This window comes from Argentina anserina, chromosome 3 (assembly GCF_933775445.1).
Source record: "Argentina anserina chromosome 3, drPotAnse1.1, whole genome shotgun sequence".
Lineage (NCBI taxonomy): Eukaryota > Viridiplantae > Streptophyta > Magnoliopsida > Rosales > Rosaceae > Argentina > Argentina anserina.
The window spans coordinates 22,352,420-22,378,749 of NC_065874.1; the positions used below are offsets into that span (position 1 = coordinate 22,352,420).

The following is a 26,330-nucleotide window of genomic DNA, read 5'->3' on the forward strand; positions in this document are numbered from 1 at the left end:
TCACGTGCGGGACACCTGACCAAGATAACGAAGCCGTAACGGAAATTAGGCTCAAATCCTTCGTTGATAGCGAATTACAAGTTTGAGTACTACATTGGTACAACTCAGAGTTGGGGTACTACATTGATCTTGCCACTGTAGTTTGGTTACCGATGACGAAATTAACTCTAAAATTAATGTGCCTTAAAACTTGCACACCACCCTTACATTTGGGTCATTTATTGTCACTTACCAAAGCTTTAGAAGTTATAGAACCTTGATACGACGCCGTCCGCTCTGCACGCTTTACTGCTATATAGCCAAAGCCAAACCTCCCCCATGTTTTAGTGAATGAGGAGAGAAGCTGAACCAGAAGTGCACGACAGATCAAATTCCGTCGTTTTTGAGTTCGCCACCGTCTCCACACAAGGTCGTAGATTTCTCCAATTCCCTCCTCCTCAAATTTTAAGCGGGAGGGAGACCATCCCACCCAGGTCAGTATTTGTTTCCAAGCTTCAACCTTTCATTTCTAAGTCCCAATCTTTTAGGGCTTCCTTCAGAATCAATGTGGGTTGGAATTTCAATCTGAACTAATGGAACTGATGCCTGTTCCAAGCAATTGGATTGCCCCCGTGTTGGATTTTGATTTCAATTCTGTAACTCAGCTTTAAAAACCCGTTGTGTAGATTGTTTCTGGGAACTAAATGTGCATCAGCTGTAAAGTTCCTCTCTTTCTCTCTTCATTTCAAGTTTTAGTGTAAAAGAATTGAAATTTTCATTGATTTATGTATCCATAAACTGTTTATTTGATTAGTCTTTTTCTGTACTAATGTGTCTTTGATGTGAATATCCAACTTGGCTAGGTTTATATTGAATATCTGATTGAACTGAAACTCATTGTTTCTGAATGCTTATGTTAGGTCTGAGAACTGATACTTTGGATTGGTTATGGATTGGAATCCTAATGTTTCTTATCCTCTGTGTAAAATTGCTTATGTTTAGGGGCTGGGAATGGGGTCAACCGTAGATCCCGGTCCAATTGATAAATCTGTGCTTTATGATCAAGAGAACCACATTTCTTCAGCAATTTGGGAAGGGCAGGTTAGATATTCTGGAATGCAAATTTTTCATGGAGTTGTTAACGTCAATTCATTAATTCTATGTAACGACTCCACTGCAGGAGCGTAGTGTACTTAGATGTCATGAACACACATCGATGCTTGAGCAATGGAAGCTTACACCGAAGCAAATCGAGTTAGTTGAGAAGGCTGGTTTTGGATATTTTAGAATGATTCCAACAATTAGCCTTGACAATGCGCTTATCTCGGCGCTTGTTGAAAGGTGGAGGAGGGAGACAAATTCGTTTCATTTGGCTGTTGGAGAAATGACCATAACACTTGAAGATGTTGCACTCATACTTGGGCTTCCAATTGATGGAAAACCTGTTCTGGGGGTAACTAGGCCACCTGGAAATATGTGTGAAAATTTGCTTGGCGAAGTACCTGGAGACCTAACTGGCGGGATGTTAAAGCTAACTTGGTTGAAAGAGAGGTTTTCAACATGCCCTGAAGATGCACCTATCAACGAGATTGAGCGTCATACACGTGCTTATCTACTATATCTTGTTGGTTGTACTATATTCTCTACAACAACTGGGAATAAAGTCTCTGTCATGTATCTCCCATTATTTAAGAATTTTGATGAAGCTGGAAAATTTGCATGGGGTGCTGCAGCGTTGGCATTTCTCTATAGATCTCTTGGTAATGCCTCCCTTAAATCACAAAGCACCATAAGTGGTTCTTTGACACTCTTGCAGGTATGCATATTATTGTTCCCCTTTATTATCATCTGACCACAGCTTAAGTTGTAAAGCAGTGGGCTGTCTTCACTCTATCTACAAGGTTTTCAGTTAAAATGTTGGCTCTAACTAATTCCTTTATAGTGTTGGAGTTATTATCGACTCAATGTCGGCAATCCAAAGTTTAATAAGGAGCCAAATGATGATTTCTTTCCATTTGCACTTCGGTGGAAAGGTAGAGCTACTGGACCAAGATCAAACAGCAATATTGGTACCTACCGCAAGGCCTTGGATTCTCTTCAACCTTCAGATGTACGTCAAATATATCTGTGCTTGATTTCTGTTGTGATATCATGCTAATTATGATATGATGACACGAACTGCAATATTGCTGACATACAGGTGAACTGGCTTCCGTACAAAGATTTGTCTTTTTCGCCGAACCTGGATGATTTTAGTGAGAGTTTGATATTACAGACATCAAAAACTGTGCTGATATGCTTTGACAAGGCTGAAAGACACCTTCCTGATCGTTGCCTGAGGCAGTTTGGCATGCTCCAACCCATACCCAAGGATGTTCAACAATGGGAGAGGAAAATTAAGTGGTCTAATAATGGGGTAGACGTGACAAAGCAAACGAATTTGCAGCTTAAAGGGAAGAATCAAGCAGAGCTGAAGGAGTGGATAGATCGTCGACTTCATATCATTACAGATGAGGAAAATGTGGATGAAAGTATGTACATGGAGTGGTATGAGAGAATTACTCGGAGATTTGTGGGAAGGCCTGAATCTTTAGAATCTGAGTTTCAGAGAATAGTAAGTATGCCTCTGCTTAAGTGATCAATCCAATTGATGCGATCATTTTATTAACAATGCATACTTGTTTGCAGATCTTAGTTTATTGACTATGTATACTTGTTTACAGGTTACTGCTATGAGAGAAATTGCAGATATAGCTGATTCATTATCAAATGGCGTGATGGGTTTCCAAGATAAGCAATCCCTCGATGAGATCAAGAACACTGCACTTAATAGCCTGATGGATGTGGTTGAAGACTCAAAGAGGAGTAGACGTAAGATAGCCACAAAACGTAAAAGGGACGATGATCCAAGTCCAAATATTAGCAAGGAGGTAATGCTTGATGTTTGGATGCACTGACCGTGAGATAAATAACTGCATCAGTTTTATCAACTTTGACTTCTGGAATCAAGATGCCAAGAAGAGTCTCTGTTCTACCATACGGATGTGTTATTAGCATTTGTAGGTAAGTTACAAGTTTAGTGGCTTTTTGTTCACTTTCACAATTGTACTGTTTATATTACGTGTTTTTCAGTAACTTCCATGTTTTTCAGATCAATCATTATTTTGATGCTTCTAACATTTTTTCATATCAATTATTTCAATTTCTTGGGGCAGTTCTATACTTTGCTTTTCTTAGTATCTTCCCCCTTAATTTGTTGTTTTCGCCATGACTCAGTGCTCATCTTTCCAAGTAATTGTGGCAAGATCAAAGAACTGAAAGCTCATATAGCAGAAGAAGTTGAGAATGTTCTTATATATTATTAAAATACTCTAAAATGCAGTATTTATTATGCATCCAGTTTTAATGCTCAGAAGAATGAAAACGCAAATCGGTGTAGTAGTTGCGGATCCATCCTGCGATAATCCCAAGTTCTATGTTTCGCTGCAGAACTAACCATCTGGGATCGTTTATCCTTGCAGGCAATATGTCCAAGCAATGAGAACCTGCAGGCATATGTGCAAGGACATTTCCAGTATCATCATTCATTCCATTTATCAAAGAGACTAATAGTTGCCATTAATTTATTACCTTGAGGTGTAGTCACGGCTACTATGCTGGGCGATATATTTGTCAATACCCTGCAATACAAGCAACGAGGAGCTATTTCAGATTGAATCATGTAAATTGAATTTTGTTCTACATGATATTATCCAAATATGAGCATGTATTTGTATTCTTGTAAGTTACCCTGCAACACTGAAAGGATCACGGCGGCCATTTGAGAAGATGATGTTACTGGCAAACTTTTCCAAGGTCATCCTCATATGCTACATTACGGAAATTACAAGAAAGAGAGAGGTTAATAGTTACTTTTCAATTAACTCATAATCCATGTACAATTTTACATGCTTGTGTATGTTTTTAGGTACTTACATGCCCCCCATAATAGGTTGTGATCCAATTGGGTCTCAGGTGGGCACCTTGATATAGCTGGCGGCACATTCGAGTGTAGGAGTTCATATCAAATGGTTCTGCCTGGAACATAGTCTCGTTCGTTTCTCGACCAATTGGCATAAGAAGTTCAGTACATGCCTATAAGTAGTTTGGTTAAGAATAAGAATTTTTCATTAAACGGTCAGGTGCATGCTTCTCCTGCATATTTGATCTCTTGGAGCAGAAGATTATATAAAGGACTGCATTACCTGCCATAACCAGTTCAAACCATTAACTGGATCATCTGATGGGCGAAGTTCGCTACTTAAATCCAAGCATCGACCGCTGTTCTCTCCCGAACGAGTTAGATTATTTACAGCTGAGGCAATTCGATCAATGGTATCATCTCCTCTGGCTGCTGCTTCATCAATAGTGTTGCAGATTTGATGGACTGCATATGTTGGAGGGTCATCATACTGAGATGCAGATATATATATGTTCTCCAAGTAAGCCTTTAACTCGAGTTCATCTCCATCCTCCAAAGGACTAATTGCCAAAAACAAAATAACGATACGTAAAGAATATGCCACCAAATGTAGACTCTAACATAGATCAAGAATCTTACTCGCAAGTTTGAAATTTCTCAGTGAGCACGTCAAAACCGTTGTCTTGGTCAAGAACCATATTGTCGATTTCAGACCATGATTTCTTTATGGTATTGTAGCAACTCTCACTCGCTTCCTGCATAAATGTTCAACACAGCAAATCTGATCATGCTTTCAATGAGAAATAATATCCCCGAACTAATTAGAAGAAAAGGAAATAATTCTCACCCTGAAGTTGTTTGAAACTACGGAATGAAAGCCATCTGATGGTGTAATGTCATCGAAGTACAGAAGCGGGGCGGAAGAGGCCAATGCCCCTATAGCAATATGCGGGTATTTGAGGCGAAACCATGCCGCAAGCACTGATAGACATACACGAACTTGATGAGGATTTTCTCAAGCAATTGGAAGCCGTAACTAAAACAGTAAAACCTAACAAAAATGGCCTTTGTATACATATAGTGAACATGCATTTGTAATCTTACTTCCACCATAAGAGCCTCCAATGACAACTGCCGGAGACGCGTCGGCAGATAAGTTTCTCTTCAAGTTTAGTATAATCTCTGCATAATCGGCTAGGGCTTGAGCGGAATTCAGGTATCCTAAGCTGGAAGTATTGTATACATCTTGCATGTTTTCTCTAGATGGAATTGATTTCCCATAGTACCGGTGCTGCGCAAAGAGTCCAAGTGCTCAAAAAGTAAGTCACATACTAATTAACTGATCAAGCTAGGTAAGAATTACAAGAAAGATGGATCTGGTTAACAATTTTGCCTTAATGAAAGGACCTTCCTGTTACTGACCTCTAGATATACCATTAAAGCACCAAATCGTGGCGCATTGTCAGTGAGAAATCCGACGGAACCAACACTTTCTTCCAAGGCCTCCTCCCCACCAAGGTACACGAATATAGGAGCGGCAGCAGCGGCACCTCTCCAATGCATAGAACTTACCATGTAACGTTGAAGAAAGATGGCATAACTCCTTGGCTCGTAGTTGAAGTGATCTAGCGTTTGAGCATAAAAGTATGTGCGCAAACGGTGGTGGGCAGCAGCAGAACTGCTGTGATTTCGAAAAGAAATAGTTCTCTGTAGGATATTGAGCCTCGGTATTTTTCTCAGGGGAGAATAACAAGAACCGATCATGAAGGTTGAAAAGAGGAAAGCAAGTTGTAGTAGCCATGGAATGTCAAGAGCTTGGATTCTTGGAGCTCTGCTGGCCATTGAGCGAGGTTTGAATGAGTAGGTCTGTTCCTGTAGGACAATGGACATTAGCAATGGTGCCTTTGAACCTCTTTTATACAGGGGTAAGAGATTTGTACCTAATTAGTTAGTACATATATATGGAATTTTCCCACACACACATAATGTGTGTGAGGATGAAAATGTAACAATAGGAAGTACATGAAAATATTTGGAAGCAATTGGTTTGGATCACAGGAAGGTGATAAATTGTATTAAAATGTTCCTCTTCTTAAATATGAACCAGCAATTTTAAGGTGTAAAGAGGAGTATCTTAGTTTCCTGCAGAAACCAGCGATACTTTACCTGTTCGTTTATTTTAGAGTTCTAAATCTCTTCAATTAACTAGCATGAAAAATATTCCAAAATTACTATGTGAATGACTGAACTACACAACATGCATGCATACAGTTAACCACAGGTCAGCTCCAAAGATTTATAATCCTTGATCGATCCATTGGTAAATTACGAAGGGAATTGATCGATCAAAGGCAACGGCGCGGCATGGACAAAGGGAATCCTCTACATACTATTGTTCCGTGCATTCCATCCAAATATTAAGCATGCATGCAAGCAGTGTCTGTAACATGCTAGATTTTCTGCTAATGGTGAAAAGAAATGAAACGCCAACCTAGAAGAAGATGAAGAAACAGATAAAGGACTAGTATTGATAACTTTACAGGGTTGTTGTACAGTTTCTAAGCTCGATTAACATGATAGGAGTTCTTCGATCAACTAGCTAGTAGTATAGGCTTAACAGTACTAGAACTATTGCTCTACAGTTGGATTGACAAGAGGGTCACTTATTGAAGTTCCTTTAATCCTTCTCTTCATAGATATTCTCCATTATACGTACATTGCATGTAACATACTCCTCGATCGGCGACTCCGTTGGAAAGCACGAAGCTGAGATTTTCCATTCCAAATGGCGGCGCGCGACGGTTGAAGATCTTCTCCAAGGAACGATATTTGCACCTTCTCAAAAAGAAATTTGTAGGATATACTAAAAGTCCAAACACTTGAAACATATACGTCTGTCGGTCTGAGTACGTTGTAGAGCAAATAACACTCGTCCGGCCATGTCTTAACTCTTAAGAGCAAATATAGTTTTTCCATGCATATATATGTACAACCTTGTACAATGATTATAGGTATATTGGTTTCCTTTCAAACTCAATCAAGCTTAAATATGTCTTAACAATTTGCCACTAACTGGCTTACCGCCATCGATATCCTAGTTAATTCATTAAAAGACCATGTCTGTCGAGACAAGGTTCATGACAAAAGGTCGTGAATTAGTTGGAACTCTCTTGGTCTCAGAATCAGAAGTGAACTTACGGAGTTTTGGTCAACATGTTTACTTGTCAAGTGACCGGTCGAGTAGTGATTTCAGTATAAGACATTAACATTATTGAATGTCTCAAAACCTCAACTATAGAAACTTCTCCTGTATAGGGTGGGAGTGTTGCATGAGTTGTTGAGCTTGACATTGGAGAAGAGGGGCTAAGGGCCTCTATATCCGATGAAGTGCAAAGAAGTTTAACATTCTCTTGGTCACTGATTAAACTGAACTAAACCTTCTTAACGAGAGATAATGCTCTGTCGGATTGTAAGTCCCTTCTCCAAGCCATGAGAAACCGATATATACTCCACCAATGATCATGGGTTTCCATTTATTTCTTCCTGCTAGCTCAATTCATTTCCAAATGCAAAAGCTCGAGCAAACGAGTAACATTATGGAGATGCATTACTTTTTGATGGACAAGTTGTCACGACCCTGAATTTCGAATGATAAAAATTCGAATTCGAAGCCATGAAAACTCAAAAACAATCTCAAATATACTGAAATCATCTTATCATAACAATGTATCGAAACTGAGTCCACATCATGACTTAGTCAACTCGAATAATACACAACTAACGGAAATGTAAAATTCACTCAATCCGCACCACTAACAGTAGAAAGAAATCTTCGACGTCTTCAGAGTAGTCCGTCAATTCTGCTAATCCACACCTGCAGAACTATCCCCTACACCATTGAATAGGTGCACCGGGATTGTAAACACAAACCCGGTAAGCTTTGCAGCTCGTATGAGTAAAACAACAATACAACTCGTGTATAAATACAAAATAAACATACTGAAAACATATAATTATAAATGTACTCATGAGTCATTGGACGGCCCATCTGGTTGTCCAATAATATCTGAAAATATAAGTGCTCATGAGAAATAGGGAAACCCCTCTGTTTACCCAAACACATTTATAATACGGTACTCATGAGTGCTGGTACACCTCTATTACCCCTCATAAAGTACGCCGTCAGACATTGGGCAACCTCTCGCTACCCAATATCCAAAAGAAAAATACTGAAAACATTTAATTATAAATGTACTCATGAGTCATTGGATGGCCCATCTGGTTGTCCAATAATATCTGAAAATATAAGTGCTCATGAGAAATCGGGCAACCCCTCTATTTACCCAATTACATTTATAATACGGGTACTCATGAGACCCAAGTACTCATTCGTTACCCCTCATGCAGTACACCGTCGGGCATTGGGCAACCCATCTGCCACCCAAAAACCCCAAAAATATGGATACTCATAAGCTGGTAACCCATCTGTTACCCCTCATGCAGTACACCGGCAGACATATTAGAATTCTAACTGTATCGTAACTGTCACCCGGCCAAGGCTAGGTTCCGACATGCCAACACGTCCGAAGACTGGTCTGAAGACAGAAAAACACATCCGAAGACATAACACACGTCCGAAAACATAACACACGTTTGAAGACAGAAAACGTTTTAACAAAACTCAATGTTAAAACCACGTACAATAACAATCCACTCATGTTATTGTACTACAACAAGCAACTCTTACTCAAATACAATAAATATAGTTGTCACAATATAATTCATTTGAAAATAAGAACATAACAATATATAATATAACAACTCATATATATGTATCGTATTTACCATTTTATACACATACACAACCCACTATATTATATACATATCATAGTTCGATCTTTTAAAATAAATGTAATTATGAATCTCCGCTAAGGGTAGATTCGTCACTGTGAGATTTTATTCACCTTCTTTCCTGCGTGCAACTTCTACGATACTGAAAGTAATTTCCTTACTCGTTTCGTCAGTCACCTAATAGCATGATAAAATGCTTAGAAAATGATACGTAAAATATCAGGTGACAATTTCCAGTACAGCTAAATGTTGTTCAAAAACAATGTTCACATAACAATGTTCATGTTGTACTGTTTTACTAATCACTGTTCCAATGTACTTTTTACCAAAACACTGTGCACGGTACTGTTTTACCAAACACTGCTCAGAGTTACTGTTTTACCAAACACTGTCCATAGTTACTGTTTACTAAAACAATGTCCACATTACTGTTCACATAACACTGTTCATAAACACTATTCATAGTACTATTCACCGACCGCCACCAATGACCACCAAATTTCACTACCACAATCTAAAAAATGACATTCCTAACAACTTTCTAGTTTACCACAAAGTCTAATTCTGAGCCTAAACACTTTAATGTAATAAGAACCGAAAAGCCCTAATTTAAAAACCTAAAATTTCTTTTTTTCGATTTTCCTAGTACACAATGATTGGGGTTAAATCTTTTGAAGGGTTTGTAGTATGGAAGGAGACCTTCAAAGTGGGACAAGAATTGTACAAATTGGTTGCCGGATGAGGGAGATCGGACGAGTTGAAATTCAGCGAAATATGTTTTTTTGGGAGAACTTCCGGGCTTCACCGCTCCTAAACGGCGGCGAGATGGCGGGTGACGCTATCACCAATCGACAAGGGATGCATCAACCTTTCAAACGTGGCCGGTGCGCCACTCTATGGTGGCTGGACGGCGGAGATCCGGCGGCCCAAAGTCAGCCACTCGAAGAGAGAAAAATCTGGGATTTTCGGGTATGAACAATACTCATGAACAGTACCCGATCCGAAATTTCTGATTTTTCTTCATTTTTCTCTTTAATTCTTGTAATAACCCTAATTTTCAAAACAATATTTGGTTTGATTTGAATTCTATAAAGTTGTGAAATTCAATTAAAACGAATGTGATTATTTGCGATGTTACGAAACGAAAAACGGAAACGTTCTCGGAACGTTTAATTAGAAAAACGTTATGTTTCCGAACGAATTTATCGTTTTTTATTCCGTCGCTCGTTTGCAAAAACGTCCTTCACGAAAGTTGTAGGGCTCGTCGATACGAGTTTGTGAATATGTGACGCGTTCTAATCGGACGATGTACGTAAAAGTTATTAACGTCGGAAGTTAGTTTCCGATTTTAGAAGCAAGTATAAAAAGGGCATTTTTGAGATTAGGGTTTCCATTTCAGGAAACCCTTCTCTCTCATTTCTCTCCGCCTCCCTCTCCCTCTCACCCGACCCTTTCTTCTCCCTCTCGGCTTGCACCTCGATCTCCCTCCTCCGAGGGAGGTGCTCCTCACCGCCGACATCAGCGGCCTCACGACCACGACGCGACCATTCCCCGAGCAAGGCACGGTCTCCAGCGACGCCGTGAAGCTCGGCGCGACTCACAAGGATCGAACACAGTCGGTCCGATCGAACCATCATCTCCGGTGACGCACGAGCACGGAGGAGGGCTTCTCGACACCGATCCTTGCCTTGGTGCCCTCTGCCTTCAACTTGGAGGCCAAACCCCATCGATCTGAGTTCTTCCCGAAGAGTTTAAGTACCACCGGCGATCCGAGCCTTTCCCACGTCAAATCGGAGGTTTTAGCTTCGATTAAGGTATGATTTGATGTAATTGATGGTTGGTTGTGATTGTTGATGAATTTGTGGATTGATTGGAGAAGATCGGAGGTGTGGGAGGAGGAGGGGTTACCGCCGCCTAGAGGCGGCGCGTGGGAGTGCGTGGGTTAGATTAGGAAGGGTCTGAGGTTGTGGGAAGAAAGAGGAGGAGGAGGAGAAGAGATTGGACCCGGCGGTGGCGTGATGCTTGCCGTGGTTGGTGTCGGCGCGTGTGCCCCACGCGCTGCCACAGTAAGTGGCGCGTGAGCACCACCCGCGGCCTGCCGGAGGTGGCGCGTGCACCCCATGCGCTGCCACGTGCGGCTGCGTGAACAGTGTTTCCGGAAGGGTAATTTTGTAATTTATTTACGTACGGTAAATGTAAATTTTATTTATGTACGGTAATTGTAAATTTAAATTACTTTTAGTAAAGGTAAAAAGTAATTTTGGAAGGGTAATTCGGTAATTATTATTTACTGGGACAATACGTACATTTGAATAGTATTTGTACGTACATAAATACGTAAACAGTATATACTCATACAGAGATACGTATTGGATGTGTATTGTACAGTAATACATAAATAGTCAATACGTGAACAGTAAACTGTGAATAGTACCCCGGGAATAGTAATAGTAACTGTGACTAGTACCCGTGAATAGTAATATTAACAGTAACTTCGTAAAACCGAAAATTGCTGAACAATAACCGATTATTACTGTTTCGGCATTTAAAGGTTTACGAAACATTTCTAAATTTTTTTTCTTATCTTTTCAAGGTGATCGATAAATCAAGAAAATGAATTATCTTCGGAAATTGTGGAATTACGCTCGAGTCGATAAGGTGAGTAAAACCTCACATATTTACGAATCTACCCTTGCGGTGATTCCAAGATTTTTGCAAGAGTTTTAAATATTGAAATACGACATGTATACAATATAGTGGATTATATATATATTGTATAAATGGTAATAAGTTCATATATATATAGTTTGCTATAATATATACTGTTATGAATTCATTTGGAATAGGTCATTTCGATGACGAGCATGTGATTTTAATATGTATTCATTTGTTAAACGTTTTGTCTTCGGACGTGTTTATAAAGTATGACATGTATATGATATAGTGGATTATATATATGTGTTGTATAAATGTTAAATAAATACATATATATATATATATAGTTTGCTATATAATATACTGTTATGATTTTATTGTGATGATGTCATTTTGATGACAAGATTTTATCGAGCATGTGATTTTTGGTACAATATGATGTGAGATTATTGTACGTGATTTTAACATTGAGATTGTTAAAATGTTGATTTGTCTTCGGATTTGATTGGTACAATATGATGTGAGATTATTGTACGTGTTTGGCAAGTCGGAACCTAGCCTTTGGCCGGGCGAAAGTTACGATACAGTTAGAACTCTAGTATGTCTGCCTTAGTACTGCATGTGAGGTAACGGGTGGTTATCTGCTCATGGGTACTCAGATTGTTTTGGATGTTGGGTAGCGGGTGGCTATCCAATGTCGGCGGTGTATTACGAGAGGGGTAACATATGTGTACCAGCGTTCTTGGTACCCGTAATATAAATGCATTTGGGTAACGAGAAGGGTTACTTAATTTCGCATGAGCGTTTTATTTCATATTTCTTTGGGACGACCAGATGGGCCGTCCATTGACTCATGAGTGCATTTATATTTGTTGATTTCTGGATTTTCGTATATATTGATATGCGAATTATATTTTCATTTTACTCATACGAGCTGTAAAGCTTACCGGGTTTGTGTTTACAATCCCGGTGCACCAATTCGATGGTGCACCATGTGTGGATTAGCGGGAATTGACGGACCGCTCAGAGGACTTGAAGTTATTTACCTCCAGCTTGTGTGGGGATTTTGTGTGACTATCTTGTGAGGTTGTTGTGAGGATTATTCATTTCCATTTATTATAATGTTGAATTATAATTTGGTTTGAAATAATCGATTTGGCTGAGTTGTATTTTGAACTCAGAGATGATCCGCTGTGGCATTTAAATGATTTCAATTTCATTGAAATTGTTTAGTGTTTAACGACTTTGAAATTTTGATTTTTTAAGCTTGAAATTTTAGGATCTCGAGAAGGTAGGAGAACTAGCATATCGACTAGCCTTGCCTACTAGCATGCCGGACGTTCACAACTCCATCCACATTTCCATGTTAAGAAAGTAGGTACCAAATGAGTTGCATGTGATCGATCATAGCATCATTGAGGTGAAGGAAAATGCTACTTTTGTTATTAAGCCTATTGGTAATTTGGATAGATCCACAAAGAAGCTTTGGAGGAGAGAAGTTGAGCTAGTCAAGGTGCTGTGGAGTCACCATCATGAGGGTGATGCATCTTGGGAGCTAGAGTCAGACATGATGACTAGATATCCACAGTTGTTTGTTGAGTGAGCTTGAATTTCGGGACGAAATTCCTTTAAGGGGGGTAGATTGTAATAACCCTAATTTTCAAAACAATATTTGATTGGTTTGAATTCTATAAAGTTGTGAAATTCAATTAAAACGAATGTGATTGTTTGCGATGTTACGAAACGAAAAACGGAAACGTTCTCGGAACGTTTAATTAGAAAAACGTTACGTTTCCGAACGAATTTATCGACTTTTATTCCGTCGCTCGTTTGCGCAAAACGTCCTTCACGAAAGTTGTAGGGCTCGTCGATACGAGTTTGTGGATATGTGACGCGTTCTAATCGGACGATGTACGTAAAAGTTATTAACGTCGGAAGTTAGTTTCCGATTTTGGAAGCAAGTATAAAAAGGGTATTTTTGAGATTAGGGTTTCCATTTCAGGAAACCCTTCTATCTCATTTCTCTCCGCCTCCCTCTCCCTCTCACCCGACCCTTTCTTCTCCCTCTCGGCTTGCACCTCGATCTCCCTCCTCCGAGGGAGGTGCTCCTCACCGCCGACATCAGCGGCCTCACGACCACGACGCGACCATTCCCCGAGCAAGGCACGGTCTCCAGCGACGCCGTGAAGCTCGGCGCGACTCACAGGGATCGAACACAGTTGGTCCGATCGAACCATCATCTCCGGCGACGCACGAGTACGGAGGAGGGCTTCTCGACGCCGATCCTTGCCTTGGTGCCCTCTGCCTTCAACTTGGAGGCCAAACCCCATCGATCTGAGTTCTTCCCGAAGAGTTTAAGTACCACCGGCGATCCGAGCCTTTCCCACGTCAAATCGGAGGTTTTAGCTTCGATTAAGGTATGATTTGATGTAATTGATGGTTGGTTGTGATTGTTGATGAATTTGTGGATTGATTGGAGAAGATCGGAGGTGTGGGAGGAGGAGGGGTTACCGCCGCCTAGAGGCGGCGCGTGGGAGTGCGTGGGTTAGATTAGGAAGGGTCTGAGGTTGTGGGAAGAAAGAGGAGGAGGAGGAGAAGAGATTGGACCCGGCGGTGGCGTGATGCTTGCCGTGGTTGGTGTCGGCGCGTGTGCCCCACGCGCTGCCACAGTAAGTGGCGCGTGAGCACCACCCGCGGCCTGCCGGAGGTGGCGCGTGCACCCCATGCGCTGCCACGTGCGGCTGCGTGAACAGTGTTTCCGGAAGGGTAATTTTGTAATTTATTTACGTGATCGATAAATCAAGAAAAGGAATTATCTTCGGAAATTGTGGAATTACGCTCGAGTCGATAAGGTGAGTACAACCTCACATATTTACGAATCTACCCTTGCGGTGATTCCAAGATTTTTGAAAGAGTTTTAAATATTGAAATACGACATGTATACAATATAGTGGATTATATATATATATATTGTATAAATGGTAATAAGTACATATATATATAGTTTGCTATAATATATACTGTTATGAATTCATTTGGAATAGGTCATTTCGATGACGAGCATGTGATTTTAATATGTATTCATTTGTTAAACGTTTTGTCTTCGGACGTGTTTATAAAGTATGACATGTATATGATATAGTGGATTATATATATGTGTTGTATAAATGTTAAATAAATACATATATATATATAGTTTGCTATATAATATACTGTTATGATTTTATTGTGATGATGTCATTTTGATGACAAGATTTTATCGAGCATGTGATTTTTGGTACAATATGATGTGAGATTATTGTACGTGATTTTAACATTGAGATTGTTAAAATGTTGATTTGTCTTCGGATTTGATTGGTACAATATGATGTGAGATTATTGTACGTGTTTGGCAAGTCGGAACCTAGCCTTTGGCCGGGCGAAAGTTACGATACAGTTAGAGCTCTATTCTGTCTGCCTTAGTACTGCATGTGAGGTAACGGGTGGTTATCTGCTCATGGGTACTCAGATTGTTTTGGATGTTGGGTAGCGGGTGGCTATCCAATGTCGGCGGTGTATTACGAGAGGGGTAACAGATGTGTACCAGCGTTCTTGGTACCCGTAATATAAATGCATTTGGGTAACCAAAAGGGTTACTTAATTTCTCATGAGCGTTTTATTTCATATTTCTTTGGGACGACCAGATGGGTCGTCCATTGACTCATGAGTGCATTTATATTTGTTGATTTCTGGATTTTCGTATATATTGATATGCGAATTATATTTTCATTTTACTCATACGAGCTGTAAAGCTTACCGGGTTTGTGTTTACAATCCCGGTGCACCAATTCGATGGTGTAGTGGATAACTCTGCATGTGTGGATTAGCGGGAATTGACGGACCGCTCAGAGGACTTGAAGTTATTTACCTCCAGCTTGTGTGGGGATTTTGTGTGACTATCTTGTGAGGTTGTTGTGAGGATTATTCATTTCCATTTATTATAATGTTGAATTATAATTTGGTTTGAAATAATCGATTTGACTGAGTTGTATTTTGAACTCAGAGATGATCCGCTGTGGCATTTAAATGATTTCGATTTCATTGAAATTGTTTAGTGTTTAACGACTTTGAAATTTTGAGTTTTTAAGCTTGAAATTTTAGGGTCGTTACAATTCCCCTATTTATACTATTTTCCAAAAATGTCCAAATACCTTTTGATTCGTAACTTCTTCATACGAACTCCGATTTAGGCGTGCCACGTGTCCAAAAATTCGTATCGACGAGCTCTACGACTTTCTTGTAAGAAGTTTTCTAAAAAAACCCAATGAGTCAAAAGTCACCTCTTAGACTCGTCAAAGTGAACGTTTCCGAACAATTAATATTTCGAATCCTTTCGTTTTCATCCTCGTCTAATAAAATTGGACAATGACCAACTTAATAATATCAGGGAACTCATTAGAAATTTGATATGAATTTTCGGGGTATTACACAAGTTACTTCAGTCAATATTCCATACCAGCTTCTGCTGCGTATGCCGGGACTACCACTAGGGGACTCTCTTCCTGGAAGCGCACAGACTTCACAAAGTCACAGACCATCGCATTCACCATTAACACTCTAGGTAGGAATATGTATGACGATGAGATAGCATTCTCTGTTGCTGCCGAGAATCTATGTGTCAATTGGAGCTGTCAAACTACTTCAGCTTTAACAGAGAACACAAGTCATTCTTACCAGATTTATCTGATGAACCTTTTGCCTCAATCACAACTGGGTTTGTAAAAATGTTGAAAGTGATGATACTATTATGCACGTGCAAGTTTTCTTAAGATATCGAATCTCTCCACCTATAACGTACTAAATAAGTTTAGAGTTGTTGTCCTCTAATTCTCGACTACTAATTACTAAATGCCAACCACAACGGTAATATTTAAATTTGTGCGTACAAGTTTCTCGTAAGTGTAACAGAGATGGTAGCTTACAGAAGATGCAAAAGTTTGACATCATTCTTGGTAGTTATGTTGAGCAGTGCCATATGTATCCTACGTTGAAATAGTCAACTGGATGAACTGGAGGGTTCCTGCTTTGGTTCAGCTCTTATCTTAAGAAGAACATGTCATGCACATCCTGTTATTAAGAAGTGAACTTCTGCAGACATAATTGAATGACATTTCAGTTCATGAGAAAAGAGAGATCACAGAAGCTAATCACTTCTGCTAAATGCTAATCAACTCTGATTTGATCTAACAAAAATTAATCATACAATAATCAACTACTTCGGTTGACAGAAATCTTTTGCAATACAAAAACTACATGAAACCTTAACACGCAATCAGATCATAGTCCATATTACAGGTATGCTAGAATATTTATTAATTATTAATTTGGAGAAAAAGATCAATGTGGGTGCTGATTCATTCATATAAGATGATGCATCTTTAGCTTATGTGTAAAAAATCAAAATTGGAGGACTATTTGTCAATGCAGTTTTTAAGAGCCATTGAATACAATGCAGGTGAAGTATATAATCTTCATACATTTGACACATCCCACATTGAATTCAACTAATCTGTCAATTTTCTTTAACTAATGAAGTTGAACATTATCAATAGTACTAGTAGGGTGCTTGTCATAATCTAACAGGAACAGATTTTAATTTAATCATTCAGGAACATATTTTACCATCATTTCAAACTCCACGTTGAACTTTTGGCATTAACACGCAACACCGAAGCACAGAAAAGTACTCTTAGAGTTTCAGGTATATTTTCAGGGGAAATTAATCAATGCGTATATGTTTCCTCATAGAGATATCATATATGTTCGGAATTCCTTTGTCTCTATTTCTCTCCCTGTTCTGTCTTGGTTATTTGATCCCTAAACCATGGTCAAGCCTTTCAGGAGTTCAGCATATCTGCATGTCATCTTTTCGCTTCTATTTCTTCGTTATGCTAGTTCAATCTATTTCAAGCTATCCCGCTTTGAACCGGATGCAGGAAACATACTCTATCAGGGAGATGCAGCGCCTTCTATTTGAGCAATTGAACTAATCAACAAGCGTTCTTTTGTATGCTGGGTTGGCATGGCCAGCTACGCTCAAAGAATACCCCTCTGGGACTCTGTTACAGGAAAGCTCAGTGACTTCACAACTCACTTCTCATTCATCATAACACAGAAGAGAACCCTACTTATGGCCATGGAATTGCCTTCTTTCTCGCTCCTGTTGGGTTTCAATGTAACGACCCCAAAATTTTGAGCTTAAAAACTCAAAATTTTAAAGTCGTTAAATACCAAACAATCTCAATGAAATCGAAATCATTTAAAATGTCACAGCAATCATTACTGAGTTCTCAAAACAACTCAGACAAACCAATTATTACAACCCAAATTTGTAATCCATACATAAAAATGGAAATGTAATAATCCTCACAATCTCTCACAAAACTCACAAATAAATGCTCACAAATTCTCACACACAAATCCACTCTAGAAATCTCACCACAAGCAGGGTAACGAACAACTTCGAGTCTCCGGAGTCGTCTCTCAATCTCCACTAATCAACACCTGCGGGAGTATCCCCTACACCACTGAATTGGTGCACCGGGATTGTAAACACAAACCCGGTAAGCTTTACAGCTCGTATGAGTAAAATGAAAATATAACTCGCATATCAATATATACGAAAATCCAGAAATCAAACAAATATAAATGCACTCATGAGTCACGGACGGCCCATCTAGTTGTCCCAAAGAAATATGAAATGAAACGCTCATGAGAAATTAAGTAACCCTTCTGGTTACCCAAATGCATCTATAATACGGGTACCAAGAACGTTGGTACACATCAGTTACCCCTCTCGTAATACACCGCCGAATATTGGGCAACCACCCGCTACCCAATATCCAACAAATATGAGTACTCATGAGCAGATAACCACCCGTTACCTCACATGCAGGACTCTGGCAGACAGACTAGAGCTCTAACTGTATCGTAACTTTCACCCGGTCAAAGGCTAGGTTCCGACTTGCCAAACACGTACAATAATCTCACATCACATTGTACCAAAAATCAAGTCCGAAGACAAATCACATTTTAACAATCTCCATGTTAAAATCACGTACAATAATCACACATCATATTGTACCAAAAATCACATGCTCGATAAAATCTTGTCATCAAAATGACATCATCACAATAACATCATAACAGTATATTATATAACAAACTATATATATATGTAATTATTTACCATTTATACAATACATATATATAATCCACTATATCATATACATGTCATAATTTATAAACACGTCCGAAGACAAAACGTTTAACAAACTCCATATTAAAATCACATGCTCGTCATCGAAATGACATATTTCAAATGAATTCATAACAGTATATATTATAGCAAACTATATATATATGTACTTATTACCATTTATACAATATATATATAATCCACTATATTGTATACATGTCGTATTTCAATATTTAAAACTCTTGCAAAAATCTTGGAATCACCGCAAGGGTAGATTCGTAAATATGTGAGATTTTACTCAATTTATCGACTCGAGCGTAATTCCACAATTTCCGCGGATAATTCATTTTCTTCATTTATCGATCACCTTGAAAAGATAAGAAAAGAATTTAGAAACGTTTCGTAAACCTTTAAATGCCGTAACAGTAATAATCGGTTACTGTTCAGCAAATTTTCGGTTTTACGAATTTACTACTCATTGTTACTACTTACGTATTTGCTATTTATGTATTAATGTACAAGTACACATCAAATACGTATCTCTGTACGTATAAATACTATTCAAATGTACGTATTGTCTCAGTAAATAATAATTATTGATTTACCCTTTTGAATTTACTTTTTACATTTACTGAATGTAATTTAAATTTACATTTACCGTAAGTAAATAAAATTTACATTTACCGTACGTAAATATAAATTACAAAATTACCCTTCGAAAACACTGTTTCACGCGCCGCCGCACGTGGCGGCGCGTGGGGTACACGCGCCACCTCCGACAGGCCGCGCGTGGGGCCCACGCGCCGACACCAACCACGGCGAGCATCACGCCACCGCCGGGTCCAAACTCTTCTCCTCCTCCTCCTCCTCTTCCTTCCCACAACCTCAGTCCCCTCCTTAGCCAACCCACTCACTGCCACGCGCCGCCTCTAGGCGGCGGTAACCCCTCCTCCTCCCATACCTCCGATCTTCACCAATCGATCCAAAAATTCATCAACAATCACAACTAACCCATCAATTACATCAAATCATACCTTAATCGAAGCCAAGAACTCCGATTTGATTCCGGAAGAGCTTGGATCGCCGGTGGTATTTCAACTCTTTGGGAAGAACTCGGATCGACGGGGTTCGGCCTCCAAGTTGAAGACAGAGGGCACCAAGGCGAGGATCGGCGTCGAGAAGCCCTCTTCCGTTCTCGTGCTTCGTCGGAGATGCGCCTAGGATGGAGACGTTTTTTCTGCCGAATCCAGGGGTAGCTGGTGGAGCTTCGGCGCTGCGTGGGACGGCGTGTCGAGCTCGGGGTCGGTAGTGGAGGGTCGCGCGAAGCTTCCTAGGCCGGCGGTGGGCGACACGGATGAGCGGTGAGGGAGATCGCCGGTAATGGATTTTCTGAGGGAGGGAGGGTGCGAATCGGGGAGAGAGAATGGGGAGGGAGGCGGATGGAGGAAAGAGAATGGGTTTCCAGAAATGGAAACCCTAATCACAAAAATGCCCTTTTTATACTCGTTTCCAAATTCGGAAATTAACTTCCGACGTTAATAACTTTCACCTCCGTCGTCCGATTAGAACGCGTCACGTACTCACAAACTCGTATCGACGAGCTCTACAACTTTCGTGATTGAAGTTTTCGCAACCGAGCGACGGAATAAAAGTCGATATATACGTTGCGGAAATGTAACGTTTTTCTAATTAAACGTTCCGAGAACGTTTCCGTTTTTCGTTTCGTAACATCGCAAAACAATCAAATTCGTTTAATTGAATTTCACAACTTTATAGAATTCAAATCAAACCAAATATTGTTTTAAAAAAATTAGGGTTATTACATTCAAATCCCACCAAATTCAGTTGGTGGCTTTCTAGGCTTGTTAAACACAACAACAAGCGACTCCTCGGTCAACAAGATTGTTCTAGTTGAATTTGAATCCTTTGTAAACCCTAAATGGGATCCTGGTTATCAGCATGTGGGGATCAACAACAACTCGATCACCTCGTCTGTCACAACCCCTTGGAATGCTAGTTTACACAGTGGAAACACGACTGATGTACGCATTGACTACAATGCAACAACTAAAAAGCTTACTGTTCGCTGGAGCTACCAAAGAGTCGAGACTCCTAATGAGAACACCAGTCTTCATTACCAGATTGACCTCAGCAAAGTTCTGCCTGAGTGGGTCACAATTGGATTTTCAGCTTCTACTAGTCAGTTTGGGGAGCGAAATAGGATTGTTTCATGGGAGTTTAGTTCGAGTTTGGATATAAAAGAAGCTTCCGGAGAGCAGTCAAAGAAGAAAACATTAGTGGTGGCTCTAACAGTTACGGGTGTTCTGATAGCTGTGATATTTATAGTGTTGCTTGTGGTGGCCAGGAGGATGAAGAAAAAAGAAAACACAAACTCCAGAGACGGAGAATTTAAGATCGATGAATGAAGACCTCGAAAGGGGAGCAGGACCGACACGGTTTTCTTATACAGATCTTGCTACAGCTACTAACAATTTCTCTAATGAGAGGAAGTTAGGGGAAGGTGGTTTTAGTGCTGTTTATATAGGATACTTAGCTGATTTAGATACTATAGTAGCGGTGAAGAAAATGTCATGTGGATCTCGGCAGGGAAGAAAGGAGTACAGAACTGAAGTGAAAATTATAAGCAGCTTGAGACAACGAAATCTGGTGCAACTCATAGGCTGGTGCCATGATGAGGGACAGTTCCTACTCGTGTATGAGTATATGCCAAATGGTAGCCTTGACGCTCACCTATTCAGGAAGAGTAGGTCCAGTGTTTTAAAAAAACGCGCCTGAGGCGCGCCTTGAGGCGCAAAAGGCGTAAGGCGAAGCTTAAAAGGCCTTAGCCTTAGATGCCTAGGCGCCGAGGCGTGAAAGGCGTCTTCCAAGGCGTGAAAGGTGTCTTCCAAGGCGTGAAAGGCGCAGTGAGACGCTTTTTAGAGCGTGAAAGGCGTCGCCTAAAAAAAATTTGGAGAATAAAAAAACGTTTTCAATTTACGAAAAAAAAAAAAGAAGGGTAAACATGTTGTATGCACGGGTTCTTTTAGTTTTCTAGAGACAGAGAACATTTTTCTCTCTATGTGCCTCCTCTTTTCTCTAGTTCTCCTCCCAAATCTCAGCCTCTCCAAATTTGCTGAAATATCTCTCCTTTGTTGGGCTCTCTACATCATTCAATCTATTGGTCTCTATCTACAACGTCTCCCCACCTGCATGAGCATCTCATCATTCCTCTCCCCTCAATTTCTTGATTGGAAATTGAGATTTTAAGGTAAAAAAACTTAAAATTTCTTGTTGGGTATATGGGTTAATGAATATAATTGATAGATTTTGTATTCCCAACTCATATGTTCATAAATAGGAGCATCTCATCAATCCTCTCCCTTCAATTTCTTGATTGGAAATGAGATTTTAAGGTAATAAACTTATTTCTTGTTGGGTATATGGGTTAATGAATATAATTGATAGATTTTGTATTCCCAACTCATATGTTCATAAATTATAGAGTTTAGAAATATGATGTAATTTAGTTGAATCCTAAATTGAAATTTATAATTGTAATGAAGCTTATGAGTTATGATCATTATTTAATAATCGAATTTGGATTAGGAAAATATTGATATGAAATCTAATATTATGAATTTATATGAATTTAGGAATTATGATGAAATTGATGATCAATTTTTTTCATAATTGAATTCTAGATTTTCTGTTAAATATGGGTATAATGCAGGCACAATGAGTACTAATCCTATTGAGGCACAAAGTACTAGTGGGACACAGAAAAAAAACCAAGCTTGGTGTCACGAGCTGCACAATTGGTTGTGCCATCGTAACACTTCCTAGGGGCTATGCCGAAGAGATGGTGTCGAGCGACAAGCATGCAGGTTGTTTGCAAGGTGATTGGCTGTCAGTGGCATGTCCAGGTGGTAGTTTTGTAATTAAGACGAAATTCTAGGTTCGAGGCACTTAGGCTCGGAATTTAGGAAATGTCTGAACACGGAAAATGTCCGAGACGTCGAAAAGAGTTCAATTCACTTGACGGAATATTTTTATGAGCTTGTATGAATTAATTATGGAAGTTGCACCTCCTCGGATATTTGATGTTTCCTCCTGCAAAGTCCAGTTTTCTCCAATATGCTCTATAGGGGGGTACCTGGTGTCTGACTCTCCACCACCCTTGGTGCCGGCCTTATGGGGCACTAAGCGAGTCACTCCTGGGGGACCTTGGGGAACCTAGGAGCCGGGCGGATGTCGCCAAAGAGTGGTGGCATGCGTTTTCATGAGTCAGGAAGTCTCATGAACAATATTGGCCGGTAGGCCAATATTGCGAGTCTATGCGGGTGGCGAGGTTCGTACGTGGACGATCCTTATGCCAGCGGCATGGGCAAACTTGTGGGCTTAACAAAGATGTGTCGGAACCCCGTGGTGCGCAATGGCCACGGAGTAAAGCGACGTGGGCATAGGTTAGGGGTTCGACCTTGTCCATAGGAAAGAGTTGTCAGCAAGCACGGAAGGGCGACACCGTGCTAGAAGGAAGGAAGCCTAGAGTGGGCAGATGCGGGCAAGTGGCCTATGAAAGAGTATGCTGGCAAGACGGATACGATGTCGGATGATATGTGGGAGGCAAACCGTGGGGGCAAGCCTCGCCCAACAAGTTAACACCCTGGGGCCGAGTTGCCCATATGATTATCCCCCATGGGTGAACTGTGATGTGGGATGCCTATATGCCGATTGAGCATGATGATGGATGCTCAGGAGGCAAGTAACGTGCACATGCTTCCAAGTGACGGTCAGATACAAGGAAGCGAGGACCATCAACATCTCGACCTACTGTCATTCCGCTTGTTACGAGGTGCAAGGTGCACGCTTTTTAGCAAGGGGTTGGCATGGAAGCCTATCGGTTGGGCGAGTTTCATGGGAAGCACCATGACACAAGGAAGCGATCGGTAAGGGGCTGGCATTGAAGCCTATCGGTTGGGCGAGTGTCGTGGGAGTACCATGACACAAGGAAGCGATCGGTAAGCGGATGGCATGGAAGCCTATCGGTTGGGCGAGTGGCATGGGAGTACCATGACACGAGGAAGCGATCGATAAATCACAAGTTGTGAGACTCATGTGTGAGTAGCTTTCATTGGTGGAACCTCATAAGCAAGGAATATAAGAGAGAAAGATCGGAATGACACGGGAGGCGTACAAGTAAGCAAAAGAAAGTTGGCGTCACGTATGCATGTTGAGTTAGGCTGGCCTTGGTTAAGAGTAACCTTGGTGCCGCACGAGTCATTTTCCGCTGCGTTGTAAGTCGGCCCGTGACACTTGGCAATGGACTAAACCAATTCCCGGGCATTATATTTACTTTCTTTGTAGATTTTGTGACCATAAGTGTACTGGTGGCATTTTCAGATTCAAGCAGCATTTAATTGGCACCCATAAAGGAACCAAACCTTGTCCTACTATAGGTCTGCTCTGTCCTGGGCCATGAGATACAAGATATCTCTGGGGTTGGGTTCTGCACTACTTTATCTTCATGAAGGGTGGGAGCAATGTGTTGTTCACCGAGATATAAAATCAAGCAATATCATGCTAGATTCTGGCTTTAATGTCAAACTCGGTGACTTTGGTTTAGCTCGGCTGATGGACCATGAGCTAGGTCCCCAAACAACCGGAGTGGTTGGGACGCTAGGTTACATGGCTCCAGAATACTTCAGGATAGGTCGGGCAAGTAAGGAGTCCGATGTGTATAACTTCGGGGTGGTCACCTTAGAAATCGTCACTGGTAAAAGGGCAGTGGATTGTATGGGGGAGGATTCAGAAATGAATCTGATGGACTGGGTTTGGGACCTATATGGGAAAGGAAATTTTCTTATGCCAGTTGATGAGAGGCTGAACTCGAACTATAACGAGAAGCAAGTCGAGTGTATGATAGTTGTAGGATTGTGGTGTGTCCACCCGGATAAAAACTTAATAAGGCAAGCGGTTCATGTTCTGAACTTTAAGGCAGCATTGCCAAATCTTACACATATGCCTGTTCCTACGTATCAGGTACCTACACCATCAGTCAGCTCTGGTGAACCACTCATTACTACAAGTCTCGAAGGTCGTTGAACAGTGTATGTGTACATTAACCCAGTTCGGAAAATTTGTATACAGAACTTTGTTTTAAGAGAACTGATTATATGCATGTTTTTCATCTTGATAATCACTCATTTCATTTCAGTAATTAAGTTTTATTCACAACATTCTTCCTTAAAAAGCATATATATCTTCCTCCATGTTACGACCTGAATCTTTTACCATTCGTGGCAAGAATAATTTAATCTTTTCCTTGAAACGAGAGTCGTACTACGTGTGACGACTTTAAAAGTTGAATTTGTGACGCATAAGTTTTCTGGGAAAACTTCCTTCACGAAAGTCGTAGAGCTCGTCGATACGAATTCGTGGACATGCGGCACGCCTAAATCGGAGTTCGTATGAAGAAGTTACGAATCAAAATGTATTTAGGTCATTTTTGGAATTTAGTATAAATAGGGGGTGAAAAACCGAAAAAAAAATCAGAAAACCCCGAAAATTCAAAATCGTGCGACACTGTTCACGCGCAGACCGAAAACCTTCGCCGGCGCTGTTCTCCGCCGTTCGGCCACCGATCGGGCGCCACCGGTCTCATTCGCTCGGCCTCGTCATTTCCCGTCGATTGGTACCAGCCCCGACACATGCCGACCGCCGTGCACGGCGTAGCAACGCCTGAAAGATCCGACCGAAGTCAACGCCGCCGTGCGGCCGTTTTCCGGCGACTCCGGAGCTCGGGGTTAGCATTGTTCGACTTGGTTTTCCATTCTGGGCACGAATCGACCGGAGTTGGGCGACGAATCGAGCTAGATCGTGATCTTGGAATCGGGGGCACTGTTCCGACCTTCATCGGCAGTTTCCGGCCACTTCTCGGCCGATCTGGGCTTCGACGCCGTTGTGGAAAAGGTATGGTTTCTTGTGATCTACAACTTTGATGTTGGAGTCGAGTCGATTTGGTGAGGTCGGAGAGGGCTGGTGCGTGGTGACCTTTTTGGGGCAGTAGGTTACCCCTTTGTGTAGCATTCGTCGATACGAACTTATCGACATATTAATCGATGTAGTTAGTCGTTGTATGTTGTTGGTAATGTAGATTACCGTATAAAAGGATAAATGTGATTGTTGTGATTGTGGTATATTTGGCGTATGATGATTATGATGATGGTTGTGTTGATGTGTGTTTGTTGGGTAAGGTTTACGATATTAATTGTGCAAGGGTGCATGGGCTTAGAAATGCCGAAAGGAGAGTTTTGGTGAATTCGGTGTGTTGGGTGTCCTTAGTAATTTTAGTTAAATATTAGGGGGAACTACGAATGACTTGATCCCTCGAAAAAGGGTACATAGGCAGCCCAAACAAGGTTTGGGTGCAGCCACAATTATTTTAGATTAAATATCGGTTTACGTTTGCAAGTATCCAATTTTGATGCCAGGTTTCTGGCTATGAGTGGACGTTAATTTAAATATATGCATGCATGAATAATTATTTATGTGATTCCGGGCGTTATATGATTTAATTGCTTTGCGATTATATTTGGTTAACTTGGAGATATATATGAGATATATATGTTTATAACGCCTTATTTGATT

At 40.6% G+C, this 26,330-nt stretch overlaps 3 protein-coding genes across 4 annotated transcripts; 2 read left to right on the top strand and 1 right to left on the bottom strand.

Moving 5' to 3' along the window:
- Positions 1–319: 319 nt before the first annotated feature.
- Positions 320–3,862, top strand: LOC126788621 (protein MAIN-LIKE 2-like). Of its 2 annotated transcripts, none has more exons than XM_050514630.1 (7): positions 320–473; positions 982–1,080; positions 1,160–1,795; positions 1,922–2,089; positions 2,180–2,593; positions 2,703–3,042; positions 3,501–3,862. In XM_050514630.1, exons 2-6 carry the CDS (start codon positions 991–993, stop codon positions 2,934–2,936), a joined length of 1,542 nt encoding a protein of 513 aa, XP_050370587.1. In that variant the 5' UTR covers positions 320–473; positions 982–990; the 3' UTR covers positions 2,937–3,042; positions 3,501–3,862. The 2 variants fall into 2 exon arrangements, with proteins under 2 accessions (XP_050370587.1, XP_050370588.1); XM_050514631.1 differs by lacking the exon at positions 320–473 and adding an exon at positions 493–696.
- Positions 3,080–5,782, bottom strand: LOC126787255 (uncharacterized). The gene is made up of 9 exons (XM_050513170.1): positions 5,363–5,782; positions 5,045–5,231; positions 4,788–4,921; positions 4,580–4,695; positions 4,224–4,500; positions 3,955–4,113; positions 3,769–3,848; positions 3,610–3,659; positions 3,080–3,524 (listed from the first exon to the last, which is right to left on the bottom strand). The coding sequence occupies exons 1-9, from the start codon at positions 5,780–5,782 to the stop codon at positions 3,382–3,384; spliced, it is 1,566 nt and encodes a 521-aa protein (XP_050369127.1). The 3' UTR covers positions 3,080–3,381.
- A 5,789-nt stretch (positions 5,783–11,571) lies between these two features.
- Positions 11,572–24,785, top strand: LOC126788486 (L-type lectin-domain containing receptor kinase IX.1-like). Its single transcript, XM_050514480.1, is given in 6 exon segments — positions 11,572–11,600; positions 17,327–17,592; positions 17,595–17,654; positions 20,508–21,087; positions 21,089–21,451; positions 24,140–24,785. Coding segments are annotated over 6 exon segments (1,944 nt in total).
- Positions 24,786–26,330: the final 1,545 nt, after the last annotated feature.

Coding starts and splice junctions, on each gene's coding strand:
- LOC126788621 (XM_050514630.1), top strand. CDS start 991: ATGGGGTCAACCGTAGATCCCGGTCCAATTGATAAATCTGTGCTTTAT. Junction 1,081..1,159: donor CAGCAATTTGGGAAGGGCAG/GTTAGATATTCT, acceptor ACTCCACTGCAG/GAGCGTAGTGTACTTAGATG. Junction 2,594..2,702: donor AATCTGAGTTTCAGAGAATA/GTAAGTATGCCT, acceptor ACTTGTTTACAG/GTTACTGCTATGAGAGAAAT.
- LOC126787255 (XM_050513170.1), bottom strand. CDS start 5,782: ATGGCCAGCAGAGCTCCAAGAATCCAAGCTCTTGACATTCCATGGCTA. Junction 4,922..5,044: donor TGGAGGCTCTTATGGTGGAA/GTAAGATTACAA, acceptor TATGTCTATCAG/TGCTTGCGGCATGGTTTCGC. Junction 3,849..3,954: donor CAACCTATTATGGGGGGCAT/GTAAGTACCTAA, acceptor TCCGTAATGTAG/CATATGAGGATGACCTTGGA.